This window comes from Trichechus manatus, unplaced genomic scaffold, assembly GCF_000243295.1.
Source record: "Trichechus manatus latirostris isolate Lorelei unplaced genomic scaffold, TriManLat1.0 scaffold00022, whole genome shotgun sequence".
NCBI classification, from domain to species: Eukaryota; Metazoa; Chordata; class Mammalia; order Sirenia; family Trichechidae; genus Trichechus; species Trichechus manatus.
The window spans coordinates 8,501,475-8,527,741 of record NW_004443958.1 but is presented as its reverse complement, the minus strand read 5'-3'; the positions used below and the strand labels follow the sequence as shown (position 1 = coordinate 8,527,741).

The 26,267-nt window shown below is 36.8% G+C and overlaps 1 protein-coding gene across 1 annotated transcript in view; it reads right to left on the bottom strand.

The window, feature by feature from the left end:
* The window catches only part of COL14A1 (collagen type XIV alpha 1 chain), a 266,930-nt gene that overhangs the window by 70,467 nt on the left and 170,196 nt on the right, over positions 1-26,267 (bottom strand). The window contains exons 32-37 of the mRNA XM_023728170.1: positions 26,030-26,168; positions 23,964-24,106; positions 22,600-22,709; positions 18,745-18,903; positions 8,156-8,233; positions 5,010-5,096 (exon numbers count right to left, since the gene is read on the bottom strand). Coding sequence (XP_023583938.1) covers positions 5,010-5,096; positions 8,156-8,233; positions 18,745-18,903; positions 22,600-22,709; positions 23,964-24,106; positions 26,030-26,168 — 716 coding nt within the window. The remainder of the gene's footprint in view (positions 1-5,009; positions 5,097-8,155; positions 8,234-18,744; positions 18,904-22,599; positions 22,710-23,963; positions 24,107-26,029; positions 26,169-26,267) is intronic.

Sequence of the window (26,267 nt, the reverse complement as noted above, 5' to 3'; positions counted from 1 at the left end):
GACTCAGTCTGGTGGAGGCCTTGGTAGCTGTGGTCCATTAGTCCTTTGGACTAATCTTTTCCTTGTATCCTGTTCTCTTCATTCTCCCTTGCTACTTCTGAACCTTTTGTTGAACAAACAATGAATGTTCTAATGTCCTAATAGTTTACACCACTCTGTTAGTCAGATTTTCCATTCCTTGCACCTAATGCATCCCAATTAACATACTCAGTCTCGGACAATTCTTTAATTGTGTTTTTGAATGGCTGTTCTTTAACTGAATATTTTGCTCCAATGTGACTATTTGTCTCATAGATAACCATACCATAAGCACCATGTCTAAAATCGAGGAACCATTTTTTATACTTGTGACTTATTATCGACCTTATCCCTAACTCTCATCACTGAGCACATAAAAATTCAATAAATTTTTGTAAACAAACAAACAAAAAATCCATTCTTTTAATAAGAAAGAATAAGTGTAGACAAAGGGTATATGTTTCTTTCACCATACTTTCCTTTTTATAAATTTTATTGGTATATAATACTGCTGAGTAAATTCCTGAATGGGAAAATAATCATAAATACATTCAATCATCATTCAGGTTTTATTATCTATTGCTTGGAAGGCTATGTCATAAATGGTTTATAATACTTTAAATAATTGAAAATTTCAGTGCCTTTTTTCCTATTTTACATCCTCTTTCCCTTCAAGTCAGAGCTCCAACCTTGTCTTTTACTTCTCTGCTCTTCTTTTCTCATTAGAAAGTTTGACTTTTAGGACATATCTAAATATTTAATTGTTCCGGCAATACTGCAGATTTGAAAACCCTCCAGCTACACTTATTAAAATAAAATAAACATTACCGTAATGAAGAACTGCATCCTAATTAATATTAAGGAATGAAGAAGATGCAAAAAACTGGAGTAATAGATACACACACTAAGACTGCCCTTGGGGAGGATGGAAGAGATGGTTGAGGCTTGCTAGAAAGCTTAGTTTTAGAGCACACAAAAGTCAAGGAAATGTGAACTTGGCCTATGACAGGGGAAATCCAAACCCCCTGCCGTGGAGAGTTGATCCTGACTCATTCCGAACTGCTCTATAGGGTTTCCAAGGAGTGACAAGGGAAGGAAGGATTGAAATGTGAAACATTCTTTACAGCTAAGAAACTTGTAAGTCTGCACTCTGAATAAGCTAGGGGAAAAAATTACCTGCTAGTAGGTGAGCATTTGGCTGCTAACCAAAAGGTCGGCAGTTCGAATCCACCAACTGCTCCTTGGAAACCCTATGGGCAGTTCTACTCTGTCCTGTAGGGTCGTTATGAATCAGAATCGACTTGAAGGCAAGGAGTTTTTAGAAGGTGAGAAGGATCCCCGGTGGCACAGTGGTTAAGCACTCGGCTGCTAAATAAAAGGTCAGCAGTTCAAACACACCAGCTGCTCCACGGGAGAGATGTGGCAGTCTGCTTCCCTAAAAATGACAGCCTTGGAAACGCCATGGGGCCGTTCTACTCTGTCCTATAGAGTTGCTATGCGTTGGAATTGACTCAATGGCAATGGGGTGGGTAGTAAGTAGGTGGGTGACCAAGATGTCTCCATTTTAGCTATGGAAAGAATAGAAAATGTCTCCCCTGAGAAATATTAGTTAGAAGCTGGTCCTCCTACAATCTGGGGACCAGACTGCTTCCACCTTGGGGCACTGCTGATCAAAGCTGACTTATCACCATCCTGTTTCCCTTCTAGCCAGTTGGGAAGGGGAAAAAAAAGATTAAAGAAGAGGCATTTGGTTTTTATTTCAGGACAGGACTTAGTCATAAGGTCACACCTACTTGCACAGGATTCTAAGAAGTTAAGTCCCTAGCTGGATCGCTGTAAGCATAGCTAAAGCACGGGAAATTGTAATACTCCAAAGAAGCAGTGGGGATGAATGTGGGAGGCAATGAGCAATCTCTGTTACATTTATAAAAACTACCTTAGATAACATGGAAAATAAAAGCATTTTTGGATGAACAAAAACTGGGAATTATTTCCATTAATCTCTCATTATAGGAATATCCAAAGGATGTTTTTTAGGAGAAAACGATGCCAGAAGAAATTGTGAGCAAAGAAATAGCAAATACATAGGAAAATCTTAACAAATAGTAATTTGTAACAAGTAAAAATAATAACCAAAATGTCCAACTTGTGATATTAAAAAACAATTTTAAAATACTGGATAGCAACAGCACGTAAATTACAAAAAGGTTGATCCAAGGTAAAAGACTTCCAAGGACATCACACTGGTTGAAAGGAGGGTAGAAATATTAATATTTTTTTAGACTTTGTTAAGCTAAATACATCTGATAAAATTTCTAGGTAATCTACTAAAATAACAGATATAATTCACAAACTAGTACAAGGGAAAAGAAAAGAATGAGAATAAAAGCAAAAGACAACAAAAAAAGGCAAGTAAATAAAATCTCAAGCAAGTAAGAAGGCAAATAAATACAGAAGAGTGGCCTGAACAAATAAAATGAAAGTGATTAATCTTGGTGGTAGGTACAAAAATGTGTATATTATTTTTTGTAATCTTTTCTAAGTTTGAAATGTTTAATAAGTAATCAGGAATTTATTGAGAACACTAAAAGACAAAGTTTGCTGTACACATTATACCCAAAAGTATGCAGCTTTGATTTTATCAAAGAATATGAGGGAAATAATCTGTGAATAACACATTCACTCAGGTCTACTCTCAAAACTTACTTAAACAGACCATTACGAGCATTCTCAGAATCCAGGTAGTATTACCTTCCTCTAGTATGAAGACTTATCCTTGAGAGTACATGTTGACTTTTACTGAGACCATCAATGATGTATATGTATGTGTGGTGAACAAATTTTGTCCAGGTTTTAACAGTGAACTTCTAATACTTAGAAGAAAAAGCATCTGGTACTTTTCATACCTTAGTGTGCCTAAACCAAAACCGAACTCATTGCCATCAAATCGATTCCGACTCATAGCAACCCTGTCATGGATTGAATTGTGTCCTCCAAAAATATCTGTCAGCTTGGCTAGGTCATGATTTCCAGTATTGTATGATTGTCTACTATTTTATCATCTGATGTGATTTCCCTATGTGTTGTAAATTCTATCACTATGATGTAATAAGATGGATTAGAGGTAGTTGCATTGATGAGGTCTACAACATTGGATAGTGTCTTAAGCCAATCTCTTTTGAGGTATAAAAGAGAGAAGCAAGCAGATAGAGGTCGGGACCTCACACCACTAAGAAAGCAGTGCCGGGAGCAGAGTGTGTCCTTTGGACCCGAGGTTCCTGTGCAGACAAGCTCCCAAACCAAGGGAAGATTGATGACATGGACCTTCCTTCAGAGCCAATAGAGAAAGCATTCCCCTGGAGGTGACAGCCTGAATTTGGACTTGCAACCTACTAGACTGTGAGAGAATAAATTTCTCTTTGTTAAAGCCATCCACTTGTAGAATTTCTGTTATAGCAGCACTAGATGACCAAGACAGACCCAATAGGACAGAGTAGAACTGCCTCATAGGGTTTCCAAGGAGCAGCTGGTGGATTCGAACTGCCAACCTTTTGGTTAACAGCCATAGCTCTTAACCACTGGCGGAGAGTCTGCATAAGTACACCAGGTGATTTTGAGAGAGATAACACTTTAACAAACAGGACCATATAATATCCTTTGTATTGTTCTGAAGCCTGACAGGAAAACTTGGCATAGAGCAGAAACTAAATCTTTGTTTTCAATTCCTGGGTTAAACTAAAGACAGCACCTTACATTTGATTAAAGTTTTATAATGCAAAGAGCACATACAACATCTTGTGTATTCTTCGTAATACCAGTTAAAGAGGTGGTTACTGTTTTATACATGAGGAACTGGAGGTTCACAGTGGTTCAGTGACTTGTCTAGTCCTGTGATTTAAATTTAATGCTTTTAGCATTACTCCACATCTGCTTCTTTGGGATGAAGAGCCTTTTGTTTACAAAAAGAAAATGTATTTGGGTTCTTTGTCCAGAGGTTGAAAAAATGTTCTACATGCCAGAGTTATAAAGGAGGACCTGCTACCATATATTTCAGATACACTCAGCAGGTTCTTTTCCTTTCTGTTCATACCAGGAAATACCATAGACAACCGAAGAAAAATTATGTCCGTGGGGCCCACCTGGAGTGAGCTTTCACGTAGGAAGGCAGCTGTCAGTATGGGTTATCGACTGCATGTTGCTGACTGTGCCGGGCTGCCCTAGCAAGTCCACGTGCAAGGACAGGTCTAGCATAAGAGTATTCCTCCTGCCAGGCCTGGTTTTCTTTACTTGCTCAAGTGTCCTCTCCCTCTTTTCTTTGTCTTTCTGCCTTGATACATTTGCTATGTCCTGAACACAGACCAGCTATATCATACCTATCTCAAGGAACACGTACAGCCCCAGTTTAGCAGGTTACAAACAAAACGAGCATTTAAACATATTACAAAAAATGTATCATGGTAAATTCAATTCAATTTTTTTCCTTCTTTCCTCCCTTTCTTCCTTCCTCTTTTCTATAGGAATGTCCATTCAGTAGTGGAAAACTTCATGCTCTGATGGAGTATTTCCTCTGGTGAATTCAAAATTCTCCCTTCACCATGTAAATTTTGGTGCAGAATGGGCAAAAGGGAAGGTATGAAAATTTTACAGGTGTAAGTAGAGGGCCAATGTTTGAAAAATCCAGACTGAAAATAAAGCACAGTAGTTTAAAAGGAAGATTTTGAATATATGGCAATATGAGAGGTAGTATGGCATAATGGTTAAGAGTGGCATCTATAGGAGTCAGGGAGACCTGGAATTGAATCTCAGCTCCACCAGGCTGTATTCTTTAGGCAAGTTACTTAACACCTTTGTGCCCCAGTTTACTCATAGGATTAAGCAAATAACAGGTGTAGCATTTAGCAGAATGGCCAACATGAGCAGACACATAAGTGATATTAATATTATCTAAAAAACATTTAATCCATAGGGAGCCCAAACTAGGCAAGACTTACTGGTGGTCCTGCTGGTCCCAGAGCCCCTTTGCTGAGTTCAGAACAGGAGCAGGAATTTGGAAGCTCTGGGCAGGTCTCTTCGTCCCTCTGAGAGAGAAAACAGTACAACTGTTAATTAGGCCATCTATACAAATGGCTTTCTTGACTCAAACACTTCATGATTTTTTTTTTCAAAGTGAGCGTTAGTCTACAAAGGCAGAGTGCATTCTCTCCTGATTTCAGATCTTTTCTCTAAATGAAAAATGGATAGTGCCCAGTGAGTCATTCCGTATCAAAAGGATGTTGCTAAAACCATCCTGGGAATCCAGGTGACAGCACAAAGTCAAAAGTGAGTGCAAAAGTGAGTAGTAGTACACTATGAACTAACGGTCTTGGAAACTTTCTTTGTATCATATTATTTTTTCCTTTTCAAAAGTTAAAAGAAAACTTGTTGGAACGGCCAATTAAAACAACCCCATATACATGAAAACTAGGAAACAAAATAAAACCAGTGTTCAAATACATCATCAATTCCCTGTGACAATTTCAACAATGGCTCACATTCTTTGGCTAAAAATAAGAAAAACCTCACAGCATCAATCTACAGCTTTGTGATGAGAGGTGTTCTTCTCTCTTGGAGAATTTTGTTGCCATGTGACATTATAAGATAGATCATGAATGTCAGGCTGAAGGTATCTGAATGAGTTCCTGCAGTGGCGAAGAAGACAGAGCACCCGCTAACAGTTATTGAACAATTGGTGATATCCCATTTGGAGCAGCCAAAGAGAACTCAGTACTGGGATAGGGAACCACAGAACCTCATAGGGTTCATCAACTGCTCTTGAGTGAGAGAAAATGAACCTCATTATTTAAGACTTTGGGGAGAAGTATGGTTAGAGCTGAATACAGCACAGATTATAGTTAAATTGACAAGGTGGAAAGTATCTGAGTCTCTGGAAGATTCACAACAGATACCCAAAAATCGTTGAGCAAGTGGCTGGTTTTGCAGAAACTTTTCTGTAAATGATGGATAATAGTTCCAGGTTTCAGCTCATTTCGAGAAAACCTGCTAACTCAGGTGACCTGTTATCTGGACAGCTAGAGTGAAATACAAACTTAAGTATCCTGAAAGATCCCAAAAGTAAGGCTGACAGCAGGCCACCTGTGACCCCAGACTCTGTCTCAGTAATGGTTTTGCCATTGCTATTGACTTCATCTTTGCCCAGATCTTTCTACCATGGAAGGTATGTATCTCCAGTGATAGAAGTGAGAAGGAAAGCCTCGAGAGGGCTCAGATCCTTCCTAGAAGGCGTGATCATGTTTTGCTTGATACAACATAGCATTCTGAGTATTTCCCCTTTTAATTTCCAATCTACCTGCACTAAAGCATAACATCACAGTGTCTGTGATTTAATTTCTCACCAGAGTTTACTAGAAACTTATTCTGAAGAAGAAAGAATAAGTTAATTCCTTCTTAATCATACTATTTGTACTACCCAGGGACCTTTCTTAAATCATACCAAACCAAAAAGCCATTGCCATAGAGTCAATTCTGACTCATAGCAACTCTATAGGACAGAGTAGAACTGCCCCATAGAGTTTCCAAGGAGCGGGCTCGTGGATTCAGACTGCCAACCTTTTGGTTAGCAGCTGAGCTCTTTACCACTACACCAGGGCTCCCTTCTCAACCATGAATTTACTGCCTGCAGTAGTTGTGGTGATGTGGTGTAAGGACTCAAACAGTCATATCTCTTAGACGTCATGAATGTATCTCCTTGCTCATTCTCCAGGTTTTAAATATTAAGATACGATTATTGTCCAACCATGACAGTGTCATTCATTTCTGCTCACTGGTGCCTAAGGATCCTAAAATATGAACCATTTTTCCTGTTTTTACATATACAGGTATACTTCCATGAATTTCATGGGTATTAATGATGACGAAAAAATGGTTTTCTAGTAGCATCGCATAGATTATATACGTTATGACTATAGTTCAAAAACTGCGTGCTCAGCAACCCTGCGGTGCTACAGGCACTGTGGGATGTTTTAAAAGTTCAGGCGAAATGCAGCAATATTTAGCATTCATTGGACTTCGCCTAAACCACTAGCTCAAGGTAGTTCACAGTTTCAACAATTGATTTTGAAACACTCTTTTCGATGATGTCATATCATTGTAAAGCTGACTATTCAGCAGTTGCTATAATGAAAAGCAAGTACATAGGAAAAATCAATGTGGAACAAGGAGTGAGGGTTGTGAGACATCCGATCAGAGAAGTTGTGCAGTGCCCAATACGCATACACATCCCATTAGTAAGTAATTGTGGTTATTTAAGAATGAAAAAATAGATCATTTTTTTCTTTCAGTTTATGTGTATTATTTTTTTCACACAGCTACTAAGTAGTTAGAACATAAATACTTACTAAGTTGTTTGGACCTAATTACTCAATAAATGGAACTGTTAGGTATTTCTCTTGGCCTAGTGGTACCAAATTATGATGCTGGTGAAGAATATTGAATATACAATGGATTGCCAAAAGAACTAACAGATCTGTCTTCAAAGAAGTACAACCAGAATGCTCCTTAGAAGAAGGCAAGACTTTGTCTCACATACTTTGGACATGTTAATCTGGAGGGATCAGTCCTTGGAGAAGGACATCATGCTTGGTAAAGTAGAGGGTCAGTGAAAAAGAGGGAAGACCCTCAACAAAATGGATTGACACAGTGGCTGCAACAATGGGCTCAAGCATAACAAGGACTGTGAGGATAGCACAGGACGGGGCAGGGTTTCATTCTGTTGTACATAGGGTTGCTATGAGTCAGAGCTCACTCGATGGCGCCTTACAACAACAACAACAGGGGTGCCATAAAAAAATTACTGAGACACTAAGGCTTTATGAACCAAGAAATTCGGGTACATCTGGACTACATGTAAAGGGTGCCCCCTGGAGCTATACAGTATACACCATGTGTGACCACATGCAGTGGTCCTGCTGTGGTGGTCCTGGCACACCTCCTTCTTAACCTCTTTCTAATGTTAATTCTCATCACAATGAATTATCTATGACAGGAGTGTTGAGGAATAGCCTTTCATCTTCAGAGAAAATGAAATATAATTTTGGAAAATTTCAATAAAGGACAGATAAAACAACGAAAGAATTCTTACCAGGCCTGGAAGTTCACAGCATTTGTCTTTATTGGCCCATGATGTGGAACAAACAATATCAAACATCTGTAACTGGAACTGCATTAAAAAAAGAAAAGTGTCACTCAATAAAAGATACGTAGATACGTTGTGTTTATGACAACAATTTCATATTATATACTGAATAGACAGCATCAATAACTTTACAGCATTACAATAATAAAAAAGTAACTTCAACAATAGCAAGCTAATTTTGTTCCTCAAACACAGTGATGTAAGATTTTTTTCTGTAATTATTCCATCCACCATCTAAATCCCCTTACTTATCACATCTCCCTCTCTCATCTCCACCTAAAGATTAAGCTTAGCTCCTCTGTTGAAATCTTCCCTGTCCTGCCCATCACAGTTACTCCTGAATACTTCTGTAATCACACAATACTCCATTATGTCTCTTTTATAAGATCTTCCACCATACAATGCGATTGTTTAGATTATCTGCTTGTTAGTGTGTGATCTCTTCAAGGGAAGGGAACCACTTATTCATCTTTGCACCCTTGATCATAAGATGTGGATGTAATAGGCATTCATAAAGCCTTGTTGAATTAATTCTAACATCATTCATTTATTCATACATTCAGCAAATTCTTCTTCAGTGCATAATGTAAGCCAGATACTATGTAGACTTTTAGGATATGAAAATGAACAAAACCAGAGGCCTGCCATCAAGGAACTCACCGTGTAGAGGAGACAGACCCATAAACTACTGTATACAATAAGGTAAGTGTCATATGGGATTCACATACGGGATTGTGAGAACCTGTGCTAAATGAAATTTTTATTTAAGTCATTGATCATGCTGTAAGTATTTAGACAATCTTGCTCTACTTAAGTACGTTGGCAATTACTCAATGTATCATTTGAAGTATAGAGAAACATCACTATACTATCATTAAGGGCTAACAACTTAATGATCCAACCATTTTTAATATTATATTTCTTCCCATATTATTTTCAAATATTAAATGTGACATCAATTACAAAGCTGGGAGAAGGATGGAGATTCTTTTCATCTGAAGTCTGCAACCATCTTCCACAAGTGATGCTTCCAGTGATGGAATCTCTTGGTACTTTATTTCCTTCCAAAGAATATTACTCATCCCTTGTCAACCTAAAGGGCCTGCTGAAGCCCTAATGCATTTTTAAATCCCAAATTCTCAACCTCTATTCCCCACGTGTATTTCAAAAAACACACACACACAAAAACTAAACCATTGCCGTCGAGTCGATTCCGACCCATAGCGACCCTATAGGACAGATTAGAACTGTCCCATAGGGTTTCTAAGGCTGTAAACCTTTACGAAGCAGACTGCCACGTTTTTCTCCGGCAGAGCGGCTTGTGGGTTCACCGACCCTTCAGTTAGCAGCTGAGCACTAGTCTGTTTGGGTGTAAACCCTAATTCATTCACTCACAAGTGGAGTTACTTTAAACAAGGTACTTAAGGTCTTGGCGTCTCAGCTTCCTCATCTGTAAAATCAGTACAATAGTAGGACCGATTGATATGGGTATCATGAAGATGAAATGAATTAATACAGGGAAATATTTAGAACAGTGTCCGGAACATATTTATTATAAATAGTAAATATCATTTTGAAATTCTATGCACAACTCTGTCATAACTGAATTCTTTAAGATGCCCGAGTATATAACACAAACCTAAAAAAAAAAGAACAACCGAACTCATTGCCATTGAGTTGATTCTGACTCACAAAGACCCTATAGGACAGAGTAGAACCCCCCATGGGGTTTCTAAGGAGTGGCTGGTGGATTCAAACTGCCGACCTTTAGGTTAGCAGCTGAGCTCTTAACCACTGCGTCACCAGGGTTCCGATATAATATAGACGGGGGAGAAAAAAAAAAGGAATCAAAATGAAAACGATACAGTACTGAGGGCGGAAAAATAATAGCAATTTGTTTCCACAATAACACTCTGTGTTTGATGTTTTAGTTGAGAAAAAAAAAACTTAGCAAATGACAACAATTATAATAGCAGTCAACATCTGTTGAAAACCTACTGTGTGCAAGGCATTATACTAAACACTCAGCACATACCACTTAATCGTCCAATCATGACTATGAGGTACGAGAACAGTAATGTCAATTCTGTTTTGTAAATTATGGCTAGGAATGAAGGAATTTAAGTAATTTAAACCCATGCTGAAAGCTTAGCTTCAGTTGGGGTTTGAATAGCACACTACATTTTCTTATGGTTTATTTTGCAGTAAACGGATCTTTGGGCTAATGTCTGAAATAGAGAGACCCCAAACTAACCTTACAATGCCATTTCATCTGGGGACAGTTATTAAAAGGAGCCTATTGTGACAGCATTAGACAGATTCGGTTAAGTATGCGAATCATTCATCCATTAAGAAATTTTCCATTTCTGAATAGAGCCCTTCAATGTAGAGACATTTTTATGAATGGAAAGATTTACTTAAAGCAAGGTCTTTCACTAACTCCAATATGCACCAGGCTTTCTTCAAGTTTTTCAAATTAACATTCACCACCTAATAACATATAACAGTATAATGTCTACATATAAATCTTTGGCTGGACTTTTGCCCTATGGAATTAGTGGGGTCTTATGAACACATTTTATTTATTCAAGAGGTTGAAAGCCTACTAAGAGCTTAATGAAGCCACAACTATCATTTGAAGAATGCTAGGTGGGCTGTCTTTTCTTTTTCAAGTTAGATGAAGTCAGCAGCCTTTTCTTTGTGGGTACAACAAACTTATTCACAATTGTTTATATTCATAATATTTTAGATTCCTCAGCCTTTATTTAGGGACTTCTCTTCCAGGGCATATTTCTGAGGACTGATTAAAAAAAAACTTTCTGGCTTTTACTCTAAAAGCAATGACATACGTATTTGTGCAAATTACATGAGATGCTAAAGAAATGTTAAGTCAGAAGATCTCATATTTGGGTGCCTTAAAATGCAAGACAATGTGGTTCAAAATAAACCATATTTCAGGTAACTAATGCAAGAAAGCAGTCTCTTCTTACTGTTAATTTTTTTCTTTTGTAACTAACAAAACATTTAAAAAGATATCTATGCAAAAAAAAAAAAGAGACAGAGACATAACCTCCAACTTTCACTTTTTAGAATCTCTTTCAAGGGAATGGTTAACCAATTACAAACGCTTGTTTTTTTCATTACTCGACATTTTTGTCTGGGTGTACCACAAAAGGCAAGTTATTTGGGGTCAAATGTTAGCAGGAAAATAAGATTGAAGTATTTCTTAGCAGTTGAGTCACCATGATCTGTAAATGGAAATTAAAATTTACCCTGGTTCCACTTTCCACTCAGTACCAGATTTCATCCCTTGATTATTTTTTTTTTTAGCATAACATAACTCAACTTTCAATTTGAAATTGACCCAAACTTGAATTTATACACATATTTTGAGAGTTTCATATTGCACAAGAATACTGCAGAAAGAGTACTGGACTCAGGAGTCAGCAGACAGGGGGCCATGCTCTGCTTCTCATTTGGTGTTTAACAGTTATTGACTCCAAGTCAAAACTAAGATTTATTGAGCATTTACCAGTTGTCAGCCATTGAACTTATGTGTTTTCCACATGTTCTTAATCAATTCATTGAATATAAGGAAAGCCATAAAGGTGTAAATCGAATTAGGCAATAAAAATTAGCAACTGTTGTACTTGTTGATAGTATATTAGAATGTTTAGGTGTAGACAGATTTTGACGGGGTGGGGTAAATACTTTCAAGGTCTTAATTCAATTAATGATGAGTCTTTGAACCCATGAGCGATTACACAAGACATATAGTCCCTGGTACAGACCGGCTCCCTTCTCTGCCTTAACTTATGTAATCAACCTAGTCTGACCCAGTGGAAGAAAGCACTAGAATGGACGGCATGTAACTATGTAAGTCAGATACAGGCTCCTATCTCTCTTTCCTCACTCTTTTTTTTTTTTTTTTTTGATGTTTACAATATTCTTTGTCTTTAATATTAATACTATCAAGCTTTATACAAAAATTAACCAATATATATTTTAACTAATTGAAAATATAATCAGGTTTCCCATGACTCAACATTGATGTCTAAATTTGAAATGGCATACATTTACATGAATAGAAGAAAAAAATTTATGTTATTTTTGGATTTTCTTGGCTTCAGTTAAATTAGCCACTTTCATACCTTATGTAAACCCTGATTCTTTTTTGTTTCATAATTGCCACATTTTTTAAATTGTGCTTTAAGTGAAAATTTACAGTTCTAGTTTCTCATACAAAAATTTATACACACATTGTTATGTGACCCTAGTTGCTCTCCCTATGATGTGACAGCACACTCCTCCTTTCCACCCCAGATTTCCCATGTCCATTCAACCAGCTCCTGTCCCTTTTTGTCTTCTCATCTTGCCTCCGGACAGGAGCTGCCCATTTAGTCTCATGTATCTACTTCAGCTAATAAGCACCCTCCTCATGAGTATCATTTTATGTCTTATAGTCCAGCGTAATCTATGTCTGAAGAGTTGGCTTCGGGAATGGTTTCAGTTCTGGGCTAACAGAATCCAGGGGACGTGTCTTCCAGGGTCCCTACAGTCTAAGTTAGACCATTAAGTCTGGTCTTTTTACTAGAATTTGAGTTCTGCACCCCATTTTTTCTCCTGCTACATCAGGGACTCTCTGTTGTATTCCCTATCAGGGCAGTCATTGGTGGTAGCCGGGCACCATCTAGTTCTTCTAGTCTCATGCTGATGGAGTCTCTGGTTTAAGTGGCCCTTTCTGTCTCTTGGACTAATATTTTCCTTGAGTCTTTGGTGTTCTTCATTCTCCTTTGCTCCAGGTGGGTTGGAACCAATTGTTGCATCTTAGATGGCTGCTTGCTAGTTTTTAAGACTTCAGATGCCACTCACCAAAATGGGATGTGAACGTTTTCTTAATAAACTTTGTTATGTCAATTGACCTAGATGTCCCCTGAAACCATGGTCCCCAGACCCCTGCACCTGCAACTCTATCCCTCGAAGTGTTTGGTTGTATTCAGGAAACTTCTTACCTTTTGGTTTAGTCCAGTTGTGCTGACTTCCCTTGTACTGGGTGTTCTCCTTCCCTTCACCTAAGATAATTCTAATCTACTATCTAGTTAGCGAATACCCCTCTCCCTCCCTCCCCACCCTTGTAGCCATCAAAGAACGTTTTCTTCTGTGTTTAAACCTTTTCTTGAGTTCTTATAATAGTGGTCTCATACAATATTTGCCCTTTGCAACCGACTAATTTCACTCTGCATAATGCCTTCCAGATTGATCCACATTATGAGATGTTTCGCAGATTCATCCTTGTTCTTTATCATTGTGCAGTATTCCATTGTATGAATATATCATAATTTGTTTATCCATTCGTCTGTTGATGGGCACCTAGGTTGTTTCTATCTTTTTGCTATTGTGAACAGTGCTGCAACGAACATGGGTGTGCATATATCCATTCGTGTGACAGCTCTTACTTCTCTAGGATATATTCCAAGGAGTGTGACTGCTGGATCATATGGTACTTCTATTTCTAGCTTATTAAGGAAGTGTCAAATCGATTTCCAAAGTGGTTGTACCATTTTATATTCCCACCAACAGTGTATAAGTGTTCCAGTCGCTCCACAACCTCTCCAACATTTATTATTTTATATTTTTTGGATTAATGCTAGCCTTGTTGGGGTGAGATGGTATCTCATTGTAGTTTTGATTTGCATTTCTCTAATGGCTAATGATTACGAGCATTTCCTCATGAATCTGGCAGCCGCCTGAATGTCTTCTTTGGTGAAGTGCCTGTTCATATCCTATGTCCATTTTTTAATTGGGTTGTCTTTTTGTTGGTGAGGTTTTGCAGTATCTTGTAGATTTGAGAGATTAGATGCTGATCGGATTTGTCGAAGTCAAAAATTTTTTCCCATTCTGTAAGTTGTCCCTTTACTCTTTTGATGAAGTCTTTTGATGAGCCTAAGTGTTTGATTTTTAGGAGCTCCCAATTATCTAGTTTCCCTTCTGGTGTTTGTGCATTGTTACTTATGGTTTGTATTCTGTTTATGCCATGTATTAGGGCTCCTAGCATTGTTCCTATTTTTTCTTCCATGATCTTGATCATTTTCGATTTGATATTTAGGTCTTTGATGCATTTTGAGTTAGTTTTTGTGCCTGGTGTGAGGTATGGGTCTTGTTTCATTTTTTTGCAGATGGATATCCAGTTATGCAAGCACCATTTTTAAAGAGACTGTCTTTTCCCCAATTAACGGACTTTGGGCCTTTGTCAAATATCAGCTGCTCATAGGTGGATGAATTTACGTCTGGATTCTCTCAATTCTGTTCCACTGGTCTATGTATCTGTTGTTGTACCAGTACCAGGCTGTTTTGACTACAGTGGCAGTACAATAGGTTCTAAAATCAGGTAGTGTGAGGCCTCCCACTTTGTTCTTCTTCTTGAGTAATGCTTTACTTATCTGGAGCCTCTTCCCTTTCCATATGAAGTTGGTGATTTGTTTCTCCATCTCATTAAAAAATGCCATTGGAATTTGGATCATGATTGCATTGTATCTGTAGATTGCTTTGGGTAGAACTGACATTTTTACTATGTTGAATCTTCCCTATCCATGAGCAAGGTACGTTTTTCCACTTATGCAGTTCTCTTTTGGTTTCTTGCAGTAGTGTCTTGTAGTTTTCTTTGTATAGGTCTTTTACATCTCTGGTTAGATTTATTCTTAAGTATTTTATCTTCTTCGGGGCTATTGTAAATGGTATGATTTGGTGATTTCCTCTTAAGGTTCTCTTTGCTGGTGTAGAGGAATCCAACTGATTTTTGTATGTTTATCTTTGCTGTCCTCACTCTTTGAAAGGGGTTCCCTGCCTAACTTCTTCAAGTCTCAGTTTCTATGTCTACAAAGTAGGGATAATAAAAGTATCTCTTCCTACAGTTATTAGACAATTAAATGAAATAATCTCAGAAAAGTACACAGCACCTAGCTCATAAACCCATTACCGTCAAATCGATTTCAACTCATAGCAACTGTATGGGACAGAGTAGAACTGCCCCATAGGGTTTCCAAGGAGTGGCTGGTGGATTCGAACTGCTGACCTTTTGGTTAGCAGCTAAGCTCTTAACCACTGAGCAACGAGGGCTCCAAGATCATAGTGGGCACTTTATAAATAATAGGTACTACTGTCATTTTAAGGATTAAGAGATCATTCGTGTGAAAACACACCATCATTTCCTTGTAACTTAACAACCCTCATCTCTTAGACTCATCGACTAGTCTTATTGTTGATTCCTATGTAAAAACTTTATCTCAGTAAATAAAATTACAGGTAACTGCATGGCATAACATATATTTCTCTTTTATTTTGCACAGCAGAGGTCTAAATAAATGCCAATTGAATAATTAAATAAGTATTAAATTTTAAAAGGTGGAAAAAAAAAACACTAAGAAGCATGATCTCATGCCAGAAGCTCAAAATTTTTTTTAGAATCACCCCTGACTGGCAACATTATTTCATTAGGTATCAGAATAAGGTAGAAGAAACTTCTTTGGAGAAGGAGAAGGGCTGTCGTTAAGTTTCTTCCCACATGTGTTTTGACGGCTACGCTAAGCCTGCTTATTAGTTTATCCCCACTAGGGACTGTCATTGCCTATAAAATCTTGCATCGCTGAACACAAGCTGTTTTTATTACAGATGTGAGTGATTTCAGGACAGTAGCAACTGTATCCCCAAATCCACTAATCTAGCCTCTACTCAGCTATGGTTTAAAAAGAATATATTTTCTTTAAAGACTGAAATGTTCCATCGTCTGGCATTTTTTAAGTTATGCTGAATTTGCCAGGAAATGCTATAAGTTACTAATCCCTCTCATATGACAATTGCTTCTCCTGGAATAATCAGAAACTTGTACATTATACATTCCTCTTTGTGGTTGTTGGGTGGGGGGACTACAGCACAGATGTATACCAAGATTATAATAGCAATCTGTGATTTCTAAATTAAAAATGGAAGACAAGATTCTCTTGTCTTAAACTGAAATGATTAAGTAATAACTCAAAAAAGTAAGTCTAAGTTTCCAATCACATTCTTGAGAGCTAACCTAATATCAACCATTTCAACATAATCAAATTCTTCAATAAGTGGGCAGACTAAAAATCGACTTAGTAACCCTTAGTAGACTTCTAGATTCTAACAAAAGCCACCACTTTTTTCCTACTAGCCTTACAAAGAACTCTTTAATTACTGACTTCTATAAATTCCCCTTTGTCTACTCTTGGTTGGAACCTACTACAGAGAGTGCTCTGTTTAATTGTTTTCTTTCATGGCCAGAAGTAAAGATTTATTGCCAATAGGCTTGAAACCTACAGGCACTTTTGCTTTCAGAAATGAAGTCTTTGATATTTAACTGGTCAGATACTTGGAGTACAATTATTACATACAGTGTAATTTGAAATATAATGATAAAAGTGTAACTGTAAAATACAAATTGCGATTAGGAGAAAGTATGATATACATCACTAGAATGTTCTCAATGCCACACATGGAATACAATAGATATGACACAAAAAATTAAGAAAAGACATCATACAATTCAAATGGGCAATATTCTATTCAATTTATATCAAGTGTTCCTCGAGAACTTACTCTGTACATAGAAATTTATTAGACACTGTGGTGTGGGACATAAGGGGATGGCTGCAAAGACTATGACATGGTTTCTATTTTGGGCAATTTGTACTTTGGCTAGAGAAATGAGACATAGATATATGAACGAATGAGAAGATAACATATGACCACCAGAAGTCAAGTGTTAAGTGCTAGAGTTTTAGAGAGGGGAAAGAGCAAAGTGGGTTGGAGAAGGTGTTATTGACTTCCTTCAGTAATAATATCTGCTAACCACTGAATGCTGACTGTGTCAGGGATTTTATATGCATTCTTTCTAAAAAAAGAACAAGAATACCAAGCAATTTGGGCCCAGCACTTCAAGTACCTAGAATTGTTTCTCTTTCCTAAACTGAGTCTATTCATTCACTCAAGCATCAATCCATTCATCCATTTTTCCATTATAAATCATCCGTTTTAAATTTCTGAGTGTGCTATTATGAGAGTATCTTCCATTAGACATAAGATGATGTGTTTATTGATTAGCATGAAATACTACACATTAACTCTACTATGTCATGTATATATTTTTCAAAGTTGCTTACCATCACTGAAAGAGAAGACAGCCTTCCATATTTTCTCATGTTCTCTCTTTCTATAAATTTAATCTATCGATCTCCAAACCAAAGTAATAACAAAAGTACTTTGAAAGATACTTCAAAGCTAAGTGTTAAATGAATTAGCACACATTTGTCAAGGTGGGAAAGCATCAATGCCCCCCATATACACAAGGGTTTCCCTTCTTTTGTTACTACAAAGAGAAATGCCACTAAAGGTAAATCACTTGACTTGTCTGGGACTATTTTCTGGTGTGTGAAGAGAATAGGTTAGACAAGAGTACTGGAATTAGAACTGTGCTCCATCAAGCTCCCTTAGGGGCCACTGGAAGGTGGGGGCACCTGCCACACCATGTCCCCTCCCCATTTAGTCAGCATGGGTAAGTTTTATTTATTAATTTACTGATTAGACATAGCATAAGGTTTCATTTATACAAAGTGATCTTCAGCTTTAAAAACTCTCAGAACCACCAGATCTTTCTAAAGTTCCCTATAGCTGGCTATTTCTACAGATCTTTTAAAGTGGAAGACAATGGTAATGGCTCATAATTAACTTGATTATTCTACTGTCTAGAAGAGAAATGTAGCTTAGCACAGTTGGAATTGCTTACAGGAATAAAACCCTTCACGCCAGATGGTCCTAATTATAGGATGACTCGAACTAGAGAATGTTGCTAATTAGCTGTGAATTCATGGTGTTAAACAAATATCTTCGTACACTACTCTTCTTTGCGGGCAGTGAGTGAGGGAAATGTGATTCCTTTGTCAACTGGAAGTCTCCCAGACTTAAATTCCATGTTACATACATAAAAAATGCATTACCTTAGAGTAATGTGTTACGTAAATAACTATGAAGGATTAAAGGATAAACTTCACTTTAGCAACAGCAAAAGCCTAGTTTTAAAATGCCCAAATCTAACTTGAATAAGAGACTTATGTCAGTTTCCTATGTGTAATATCCACATATTTTGTATGGATTTTTATTGGCTCATATAAATGAGTTTGTCTACAGTTTGATTCTCATTAAGAAATGATGCCACAAACCATCATATAATTAATATTTTACTATTTTAATTTTAAAATGCATTTAGAAAATATATTAGCCTAATTCCTGGAACATTTGCGTTATCATACAGCAGAAGCATACCACCAGGAGGTTTGAACATACGTGTTTTAGATCATTTAAAGAGGTTATTATCTATTTATTCATCCATCTATCTATCCATCCATTCACCCATACATCCATCCACCAAAGTTTCTCCCTAGAAAATAGCTAAGTATACTTTTAAAAGATTTTTATTTGTATAACAATAACACAGCTTCATTGGTTTATCCACTTACTGGTACAGAGTTTCCATTCGGGCCTCTTGATCTAACCATTCTCCCCAAGACTTCCACACCATCTGATGTGATATTAGCCGATGCATTTATTGCTTTCTCACCCACTTGCTTGCAGTCTATAACCACTTTGGCCAAAGTCTTGCTGACAACAATGTGTAGCTGAGTAAAAATAAAGATACTTTAGGAGGTAAGAAAGAAGAGGAAATATTAACTCAATTTGTATAATTGTTTGACTTATTACTAAAAAGAATGAAAGAGAAAAGAAATCTGTCATCATGTATTTTGCTAGAGAAGGGTTCTTTTTTTTACCACCTCTGTAATTTTTCCACTTTCAAGAACCACCTCTTTTTTATGTACTTAACATTTTTCTTTAAAATGACTTTAAAATGATTCACTTTTTAAAATTTAGCCATACATCAACCAGTAATAACTGAAATCATAGGATAGATGGTAGTTATGTCTTAATGTACATTAAAATAAACACAAAAATATTAATAATTAAAAAATGCTTGTTGATTTACTACCAAAAATCACCTAAGTTCCCACCAGTGAGTGGCTGGCAAACCACACTTTGTTATTACTTGTTTAGGGTGAGGAAGGAAGATCTGGAATCTGAGGGGGAGGTGGTAATGCTTTCTGGAGATCCTCGACCCAAATGAAATAAAGCCCTTTGGCTTAATGTATGGTTTAGTTTTCTCAAACAGGAATCTCTATTTTTTTATTATTGTACTTTAGATAAACATTTACAGAAAAAACTAGCTTCTCAAACAGTTAGGACACGTATTACACGTATCGTTTTGTGACATTGGTTACTAACGCCACGACATGTCAACACTCTCCCTTCTCGACCTTGGGTTCCCTATTACCAGCTTTCCTGTCCCCTCCTGCCTTCCAGTCCTTGCCCCTGGGTAGGTATGCCCCTTTAGTCTTGTCAAACTGGAATCTTTAATCTGAAGGTCCATGGATATATTTTAAGGCATTTTTGGTGAGGATTTGTCAAATTTGTGTTATCATGTAGATGATAGTCAAAGGTGAGTATATTGTAGATGAACTGGGTAATCACAGTGTGACCAAGTTCTGGCATGAAATGTCAGTGCTCATATATGCATTTAAGTTTATGGCTGGTTTTGCCCCATAAGTACCACGTGTTTATGGCAGACTAGTGAGCAAAAGAGGTGGAATGAATAGGTAAGTAATGATTCCACATCAAGTGAAAGCCAAAAGAAATTACAAATAGCTATATAAGGGAAGCTGTCATGGTGATTCAAAGAGAAAAATACTAGGTAATATGAATTACTATATGAAAAGTTATAGCAACTAGTACTGTATTCACATTGTGAGCAGAGTTTAAGTTTCCATAAAATAACATCTGTCAAATTAAAGTAGCACTACTTTTAATTTTTTTTCCTTAAACAATGTGCTTTATTTTTTAATTTTATTTTATTTTTTATTGTACTTCAGGTGAAGGCTTACAGAACAAATAGTTTCTCATGAAACAGAAGTACACATTGTTTTATGACATTGGTTAACACTACTTATAATTTTTAATGGTTTTGTTCAACATAAATTTACTTCTGTTGTACTGTTGAAAAAGAGCTGAAAGCATAAGGAGTTTATACTACTTTTTATTGAGTGTTTTATTTATTTAAGTTACATTGTGACAAAAATGGTTTATGTCAACAGTGGGGGATCCTGAGAATTCTTTTTTCTTCAGAAAGGAGTTAACCATTTACCCAAGTAGAGAAACGATGCTGGAGTATAAGTCTCCCTACATTCCTTGCTTTTCATTAACATATCTATTATGATCAATTTAGAAGGGTATAGCTTAACTCCTGTGTGTTTTTGAGCCTTGGAATATTTTTCAGTATTAAAAATCACAGAAATTTGCATGCTGGGTGCTAGGAAACTTAGCAAATAACATGCTTTAAGAGCTGTTAACTTGTCAAGTGATTATCCATGTTTTAAAAACATAAAACAAAACAAAACTTTCCCTTTACTAAAGGAGACACTGAAAAATTTTCAAAAATATTTTGTTTCTTTGGTTACTTTTGAGTTCGTTTATATTATTACTAATGTTTTGAAAGAGAGTTTGGGGCCACATTTTGTATCTAAAATATAAAAAATAAAGTCAACTGAAAATCAATGAGAAATTATTTACTAAATTATAATATGTCTATGAATAAATAGAATTTGATCTCTACAAATGGAATTTGCTTTAACATTTTCTATTAATGTTGTTGTTAGGTGCCACCGAGTCGGTTCCAACTCATAGTGACCCTCTGTACAACCGAACGAAACACTGCCCAGTCCTGCGCCATCCGCATGATCGTTGTTATGCTTGAGCCCATTGTTGCAGATCTATTATAAAGTATTTTTCTATATAATAAGCTTTTTATTTTTTTCTTTGTTTGGCTATTTGTCTTCACTAACTTTTAATAAAGTAGATAAAGGTTTTTCTTTCTACGATTTTCAAAAGCTTAAGGGTTTATAAATTTGAAACCAATTTTTAATGAACCTTACCCCCAGGTCTTCGAGTTCTTCTGGCAAGGTGAGTAAAGCTTACCATTTACCTAAGACTCATAAAGGATTCTTTGGGATGAGAATTCAAGTTCATGCCTATACCACACATTAAGACGGCAATGTTTTTTCTAACACTCATAAAACCTCAAATGCTTTTCATCTCCCCTACAATTTTTCTTGATTGCTTTGCAATAGACTCAGACTAACCAAGAGAAAAATCATGTCAAGAGGAACTTGGTGAACAAATGACAGTATGTCCAAAGAGCTGCTAATGGGACCTTTTTGAAGCATGAATCTATACCCTCTATCTCATGCATTTTTCAGATACCTTGTACTTCTGGTAGTATAGTCCTATTTAACCACACATGCACACAAAAACAGCATTTTTGTTATTCAATTGTTCTTATGCAAAAAAAAAATAGACTTATTTTATTATGCAATTGTTATAACGCAATTATGGCATTCAAAACCTCAGAAAGTAGCAAAGTTGTGCCATATTCTATCTAGGTCAGGAGACAGAAGCCAAGATATAGACTGTTACACAACATCCCTTCCCTCACTTTCACAAGGCAAGAAGGGCCTGGTTATGAGGCAAGGCTTTTGCAACGCCACCTAGAAAATACTTTGCACTCTTTGTAGTCTTGCTGCTGCATTTCTTAATGTCCCAGAGATCAGTGGCGTCATTAGCCTAACACAAAGAAAACCAAAGATGCTGAAGGAAGCATGTCCACCACAGTGATCACCAGAACTAAGTGTTTCTGAGATGTGAAATGTAAAGGAACAGAGTTCCATCACAAGTGCCAAGTTATTAAAATAAGTACAACTAACGTCCGTTTTTAGAGATTTTTTTCCCTAGAGGGACTGTTTTATGATAGCAGTGACAGGGTATACTTGTACATAGGTAAAAATATCAGTGCCTTCACATGTATCTGTTTATATTTTAAGATGATTCAGCTGATAGTGCCTTCATCTGTGGCTGCATCTGTGGCCAGGCAGACCAGCAATCCTTTCTGCATCACACACCACATGGCAAACAACTGAAGTTGCAACTGTCCACTTAGTAATGCAATACCCTCTACTGCACTGTTCCTCAAAGTGGGAACCTGGACCACTTCTATGAAAATCACCTGGGAGGCCTGCTAAAAATGCACATTTCAGGGTCCCATCTCAGAGCTACCAGATCAGAATCTCTGGACATTGTTAAGTCTTCCCAAGTAATTCTTAATCCTGTAGAAGTTTGAGATCCAAAGTTCTATGGGATGTTTTTACATCCCTATGTTGCTTTGCCTAACAGCAGAGAGACTAAAGAATGGATGTATGCAAGGCCTTACTAACCTTGTGAAAGCTTCCATAGAAAATTTTCCTGATTTCAGGTCCTCCAAAGGTAACAGTTTGAAAGTCCCCACTGTAGTCATAGTTGAAATATGTTAGGGTTTTCCCACCGTCTGTTCGAGCAAAGAAAAATAAAAACATTTTAGAAATAATCAAAATGGATAATTTTTCTAAAATTGAACTCAAGTCTAATAATGACACATTTATTGCTTTGAAACTGTGTTTAAGACAAAGTTACGAGTAAGTAAACAATCTACAGTCCTTGGGTTTCCTTAGGCTTTCACTTGGCTACATTAACTTGATGACAGTGGGGCAAAGACCTGTATTTATATTCTTCCTCAGTACCTCCTTGCCTATACTCTCATCCTATCACCCTTTTGGGAGATGGTTGTCTGGAGCTGGAAGCAGAGGCAGGCAAAGAAAGGAAATGAAGCTAATCAACTCTTAAGAAATAGAAACCAGGCCCTTCCCCTCAATGCAGCAACCAGCTTGCCCAGGATATGCAATTTGCACCACCCCAAGTGGCACAGTGGTTAAGAGCTTGGTTGCTAAGCAAAAGGTCAGCAGTTCGAATCCACCAGCCACTCCTGGGAAACCTATGGGTTAGTTCTACTCTGTCCTATAGGGTCACTATGAGTCAGAATCGACTCGACAGCAACAGGTTTGGTTTGGATTTAAGAGAGTGATATTCCAATGTATCTTTTATCATTAGGAAATAAATAAGTAAAAATGTGCCTAATCTTGAGTTCTTCATATTATAAGTCATAGTTTATCATAAAGACAAATAGGAATATTTTCCTCATTCATTCATCCCTAGGTTGCAATTTAATTCTTCACTCTGCTTTCAAAAGGAACAAGCCAGTCTTGATCATCCTGAGAGACCCCGTTGTTTTCAAGTCCTAGGTGTTTATGAATTTAATAATTTATATTATTTTAATTTCCAGCCTTTACTTAGTTTCAATATCAATGCAAAATGCCTTCACAATATCATATTTAGTTGTTGATTCATTTCCATGTACTGAAAAGTCCTTTCACAAATACTAGCTGGAAATAAGCTTAAAACGGTTTCCTCATCCAAATGATTGACAGCTGTTGTTGTTCCTCTTGTGGCCTTCTCTAACTCAGTAATTGTTTGCCTCCCTCCACCTTGAGCCCAGTGCCAGCTCAAAGTAGGCACTCAATAAATATCTGCAGAATCAATCAATCAATCAATCAGTTAATCAATAATCACAAAATTCATTGTTTAGTATCTACACGTAGCTTAAAATAAGTGAGTTTCTATATATAAGAAACAGGCAAGATGGTACATCAAATGCATCGTTACTCATGTATAAATGTGCAAATGTTATATAAATAAATATTCTTACTATCTAAAATCACCCCAACCAACGGGTCAGAATTTTTATTTAAAATCTCCCAAAGAGCAAATGGTTCCTCTGGAGTGTCAGGCAGAATTCGGAACAGAAAACTGATGGTGTAGTTAGGGGGCAATCCTCCTGGATGCAAATACCTGAAGTGGAAAGCAAATAATGTTTTATCATAACCTTTCTCAGAAAGTTACTGATCTGATTATAAACAAAATATGCTTGCATTATACAAGGTATAAAAATACATGGAAAACAGAAAAGAAAAAAATAACAGACCACAATTAGTCCTATCCAGAGGTGAGCACTGTTTTGGTGTGGTCCATTTCCCTCCAGTCTTTAAAGAATGTGTGTAAGTGTTTGTACAATTTATAGCGTTTTGTCCCTTTTTTTCCTAGCAGCATTTCCATTTCCTAAAATATTTTTAAGAGCAGGCCTTGCTCCTTTGGTCTCCTCATCTTCTCCATCTACACCCACTACTTCAGTGATCTTTTAACAAGGTCTGGTCCCTCCTACATGATAAAGATGGAGGAATTGAAACCAGGAGGAGGACGTGATCAGCTACATCAAATGCTGGTGACAGGTCAAGTTAAGAGGAGGGCTTGGAACACAGGACTGGATTTAGCCAGGTGGAGGGAATTGCTGACTTGATGAACAGGGTCAATGGAGTAGTGCGGGATTTTCCTTTTGGCAATTCTCATTTTTGGCTAGGCTTCCAGGAATGATTATTCAAATACTCATTTTAATATTCAATTCAACAGATAGTGTGAAAAGTCCTGCCAAAAGGGAACATCAGATTTTGGTCTTACCTAAAACTACATATATTCTCTCAGTCAAAGACATGTATAAGAATTTTCTAGAAAATGAAGCTATACCTTTATAACAAGTATTTTAAAATATTAGAAGAAGTCTACCTATTTCAAATAGTATTCTGCATAATAAAGGCACAATGAAAGAACCTGGATCATACTATTATGAGCTAAAATTTAATATATGGTGTTTTGGAAGAAGATAGAAAAGCTAATTTTTTATAAATTAGAAAATTAATACAATAATATGATTACTCCCAATTTTTCATGTCTGTGTACACAGCACATCAAAAATTTAACGGTCTGAAAATGTTCCACATAAAATACAAAAGGCATTTTGAGACAGAAGCAAATATTGATTTGGAATGCAAAATAGTTGATGACATATTGAGAGATGGCTCCTTAAACCAGGAATCCCAACCTGTAACCTCAAGTATCTCCAGAGTCTGCAGAATTACTGCAAATGACCCCTTGACTCCCTATGTTCAATACAGACTGTCAGTTAAGAGGCTAGATAATGTGATCTTTACATAAACTTGATATACTCTTCAACTCAATGGAGATGCTACGGTGACTGCTTAAAGATAAAAACCATCTCAGTTCATGGCACTAGTGTGTAATGGTCTAGGGTATAGACCCTGAAGCCTAACTGCTGGGGTGCAATTCCAGCATTGCCACTTAACAAACTATATCATCTCACTTAATTCATTGACCTTCTTTGCGCTTGAGTTTCATCATTTGTAAAACTGAGATGATAACTGAATCTACTTCATGGAACTGTTTGGAGGTTTGAGTGAGTTAATATACATAAAGCATTTAGAACACATCAGTAATATGATATAAGCACTGACTATTACTATGTAGGAGCCCTGGTAGCGCAGTGGTTAAAGTGATCAGATGCTAACCAAAAGGTCGGCTGTTTGAATCCACCAGTCCTTCCTTGGAAATCCTATGGGGTGATTCTACTCTGTCCCATAGGGTCACTATGAGTCGGAATCAACTTGACGGCAATGAGTTTGGATTTGGGTTTGGGTTTTTTGGGTTTTTTTAATATTTTTTCAGATCAACAAACACTAAAATTCTATCAACATTATGTCTGAGTCTGATGTTTTTAAAGAAAGGAAACGAAACATCATCTTCTCTAAATGTCCTGCAAAACCCTACCAAAAACTACTGTAGCACATTTCAAGTTGACAGAATTCTCACATTATGAAATAATAAACAAATAATTGGCTTTAATATCTTGTAATGGAAACATACTTGGTTGGCTGAGAAACCAGAGCATCTTCATGAAGTTGGTAACATGGATACACATTGAAGGTACCAGGCTCCATAGATACCCCTTCTATTGATGAAAAGTCCTTTTCAACTAAACCAAACATTTCCATCATCTTAAATCCTAAGAAACAAAAAAGTAGAGAAAAAGAATATACTTGCACTTTAGGACTTTAAATTTCAAGTTCATTCTATTAAGGATAAAAGAAAAAAACTAGACCAA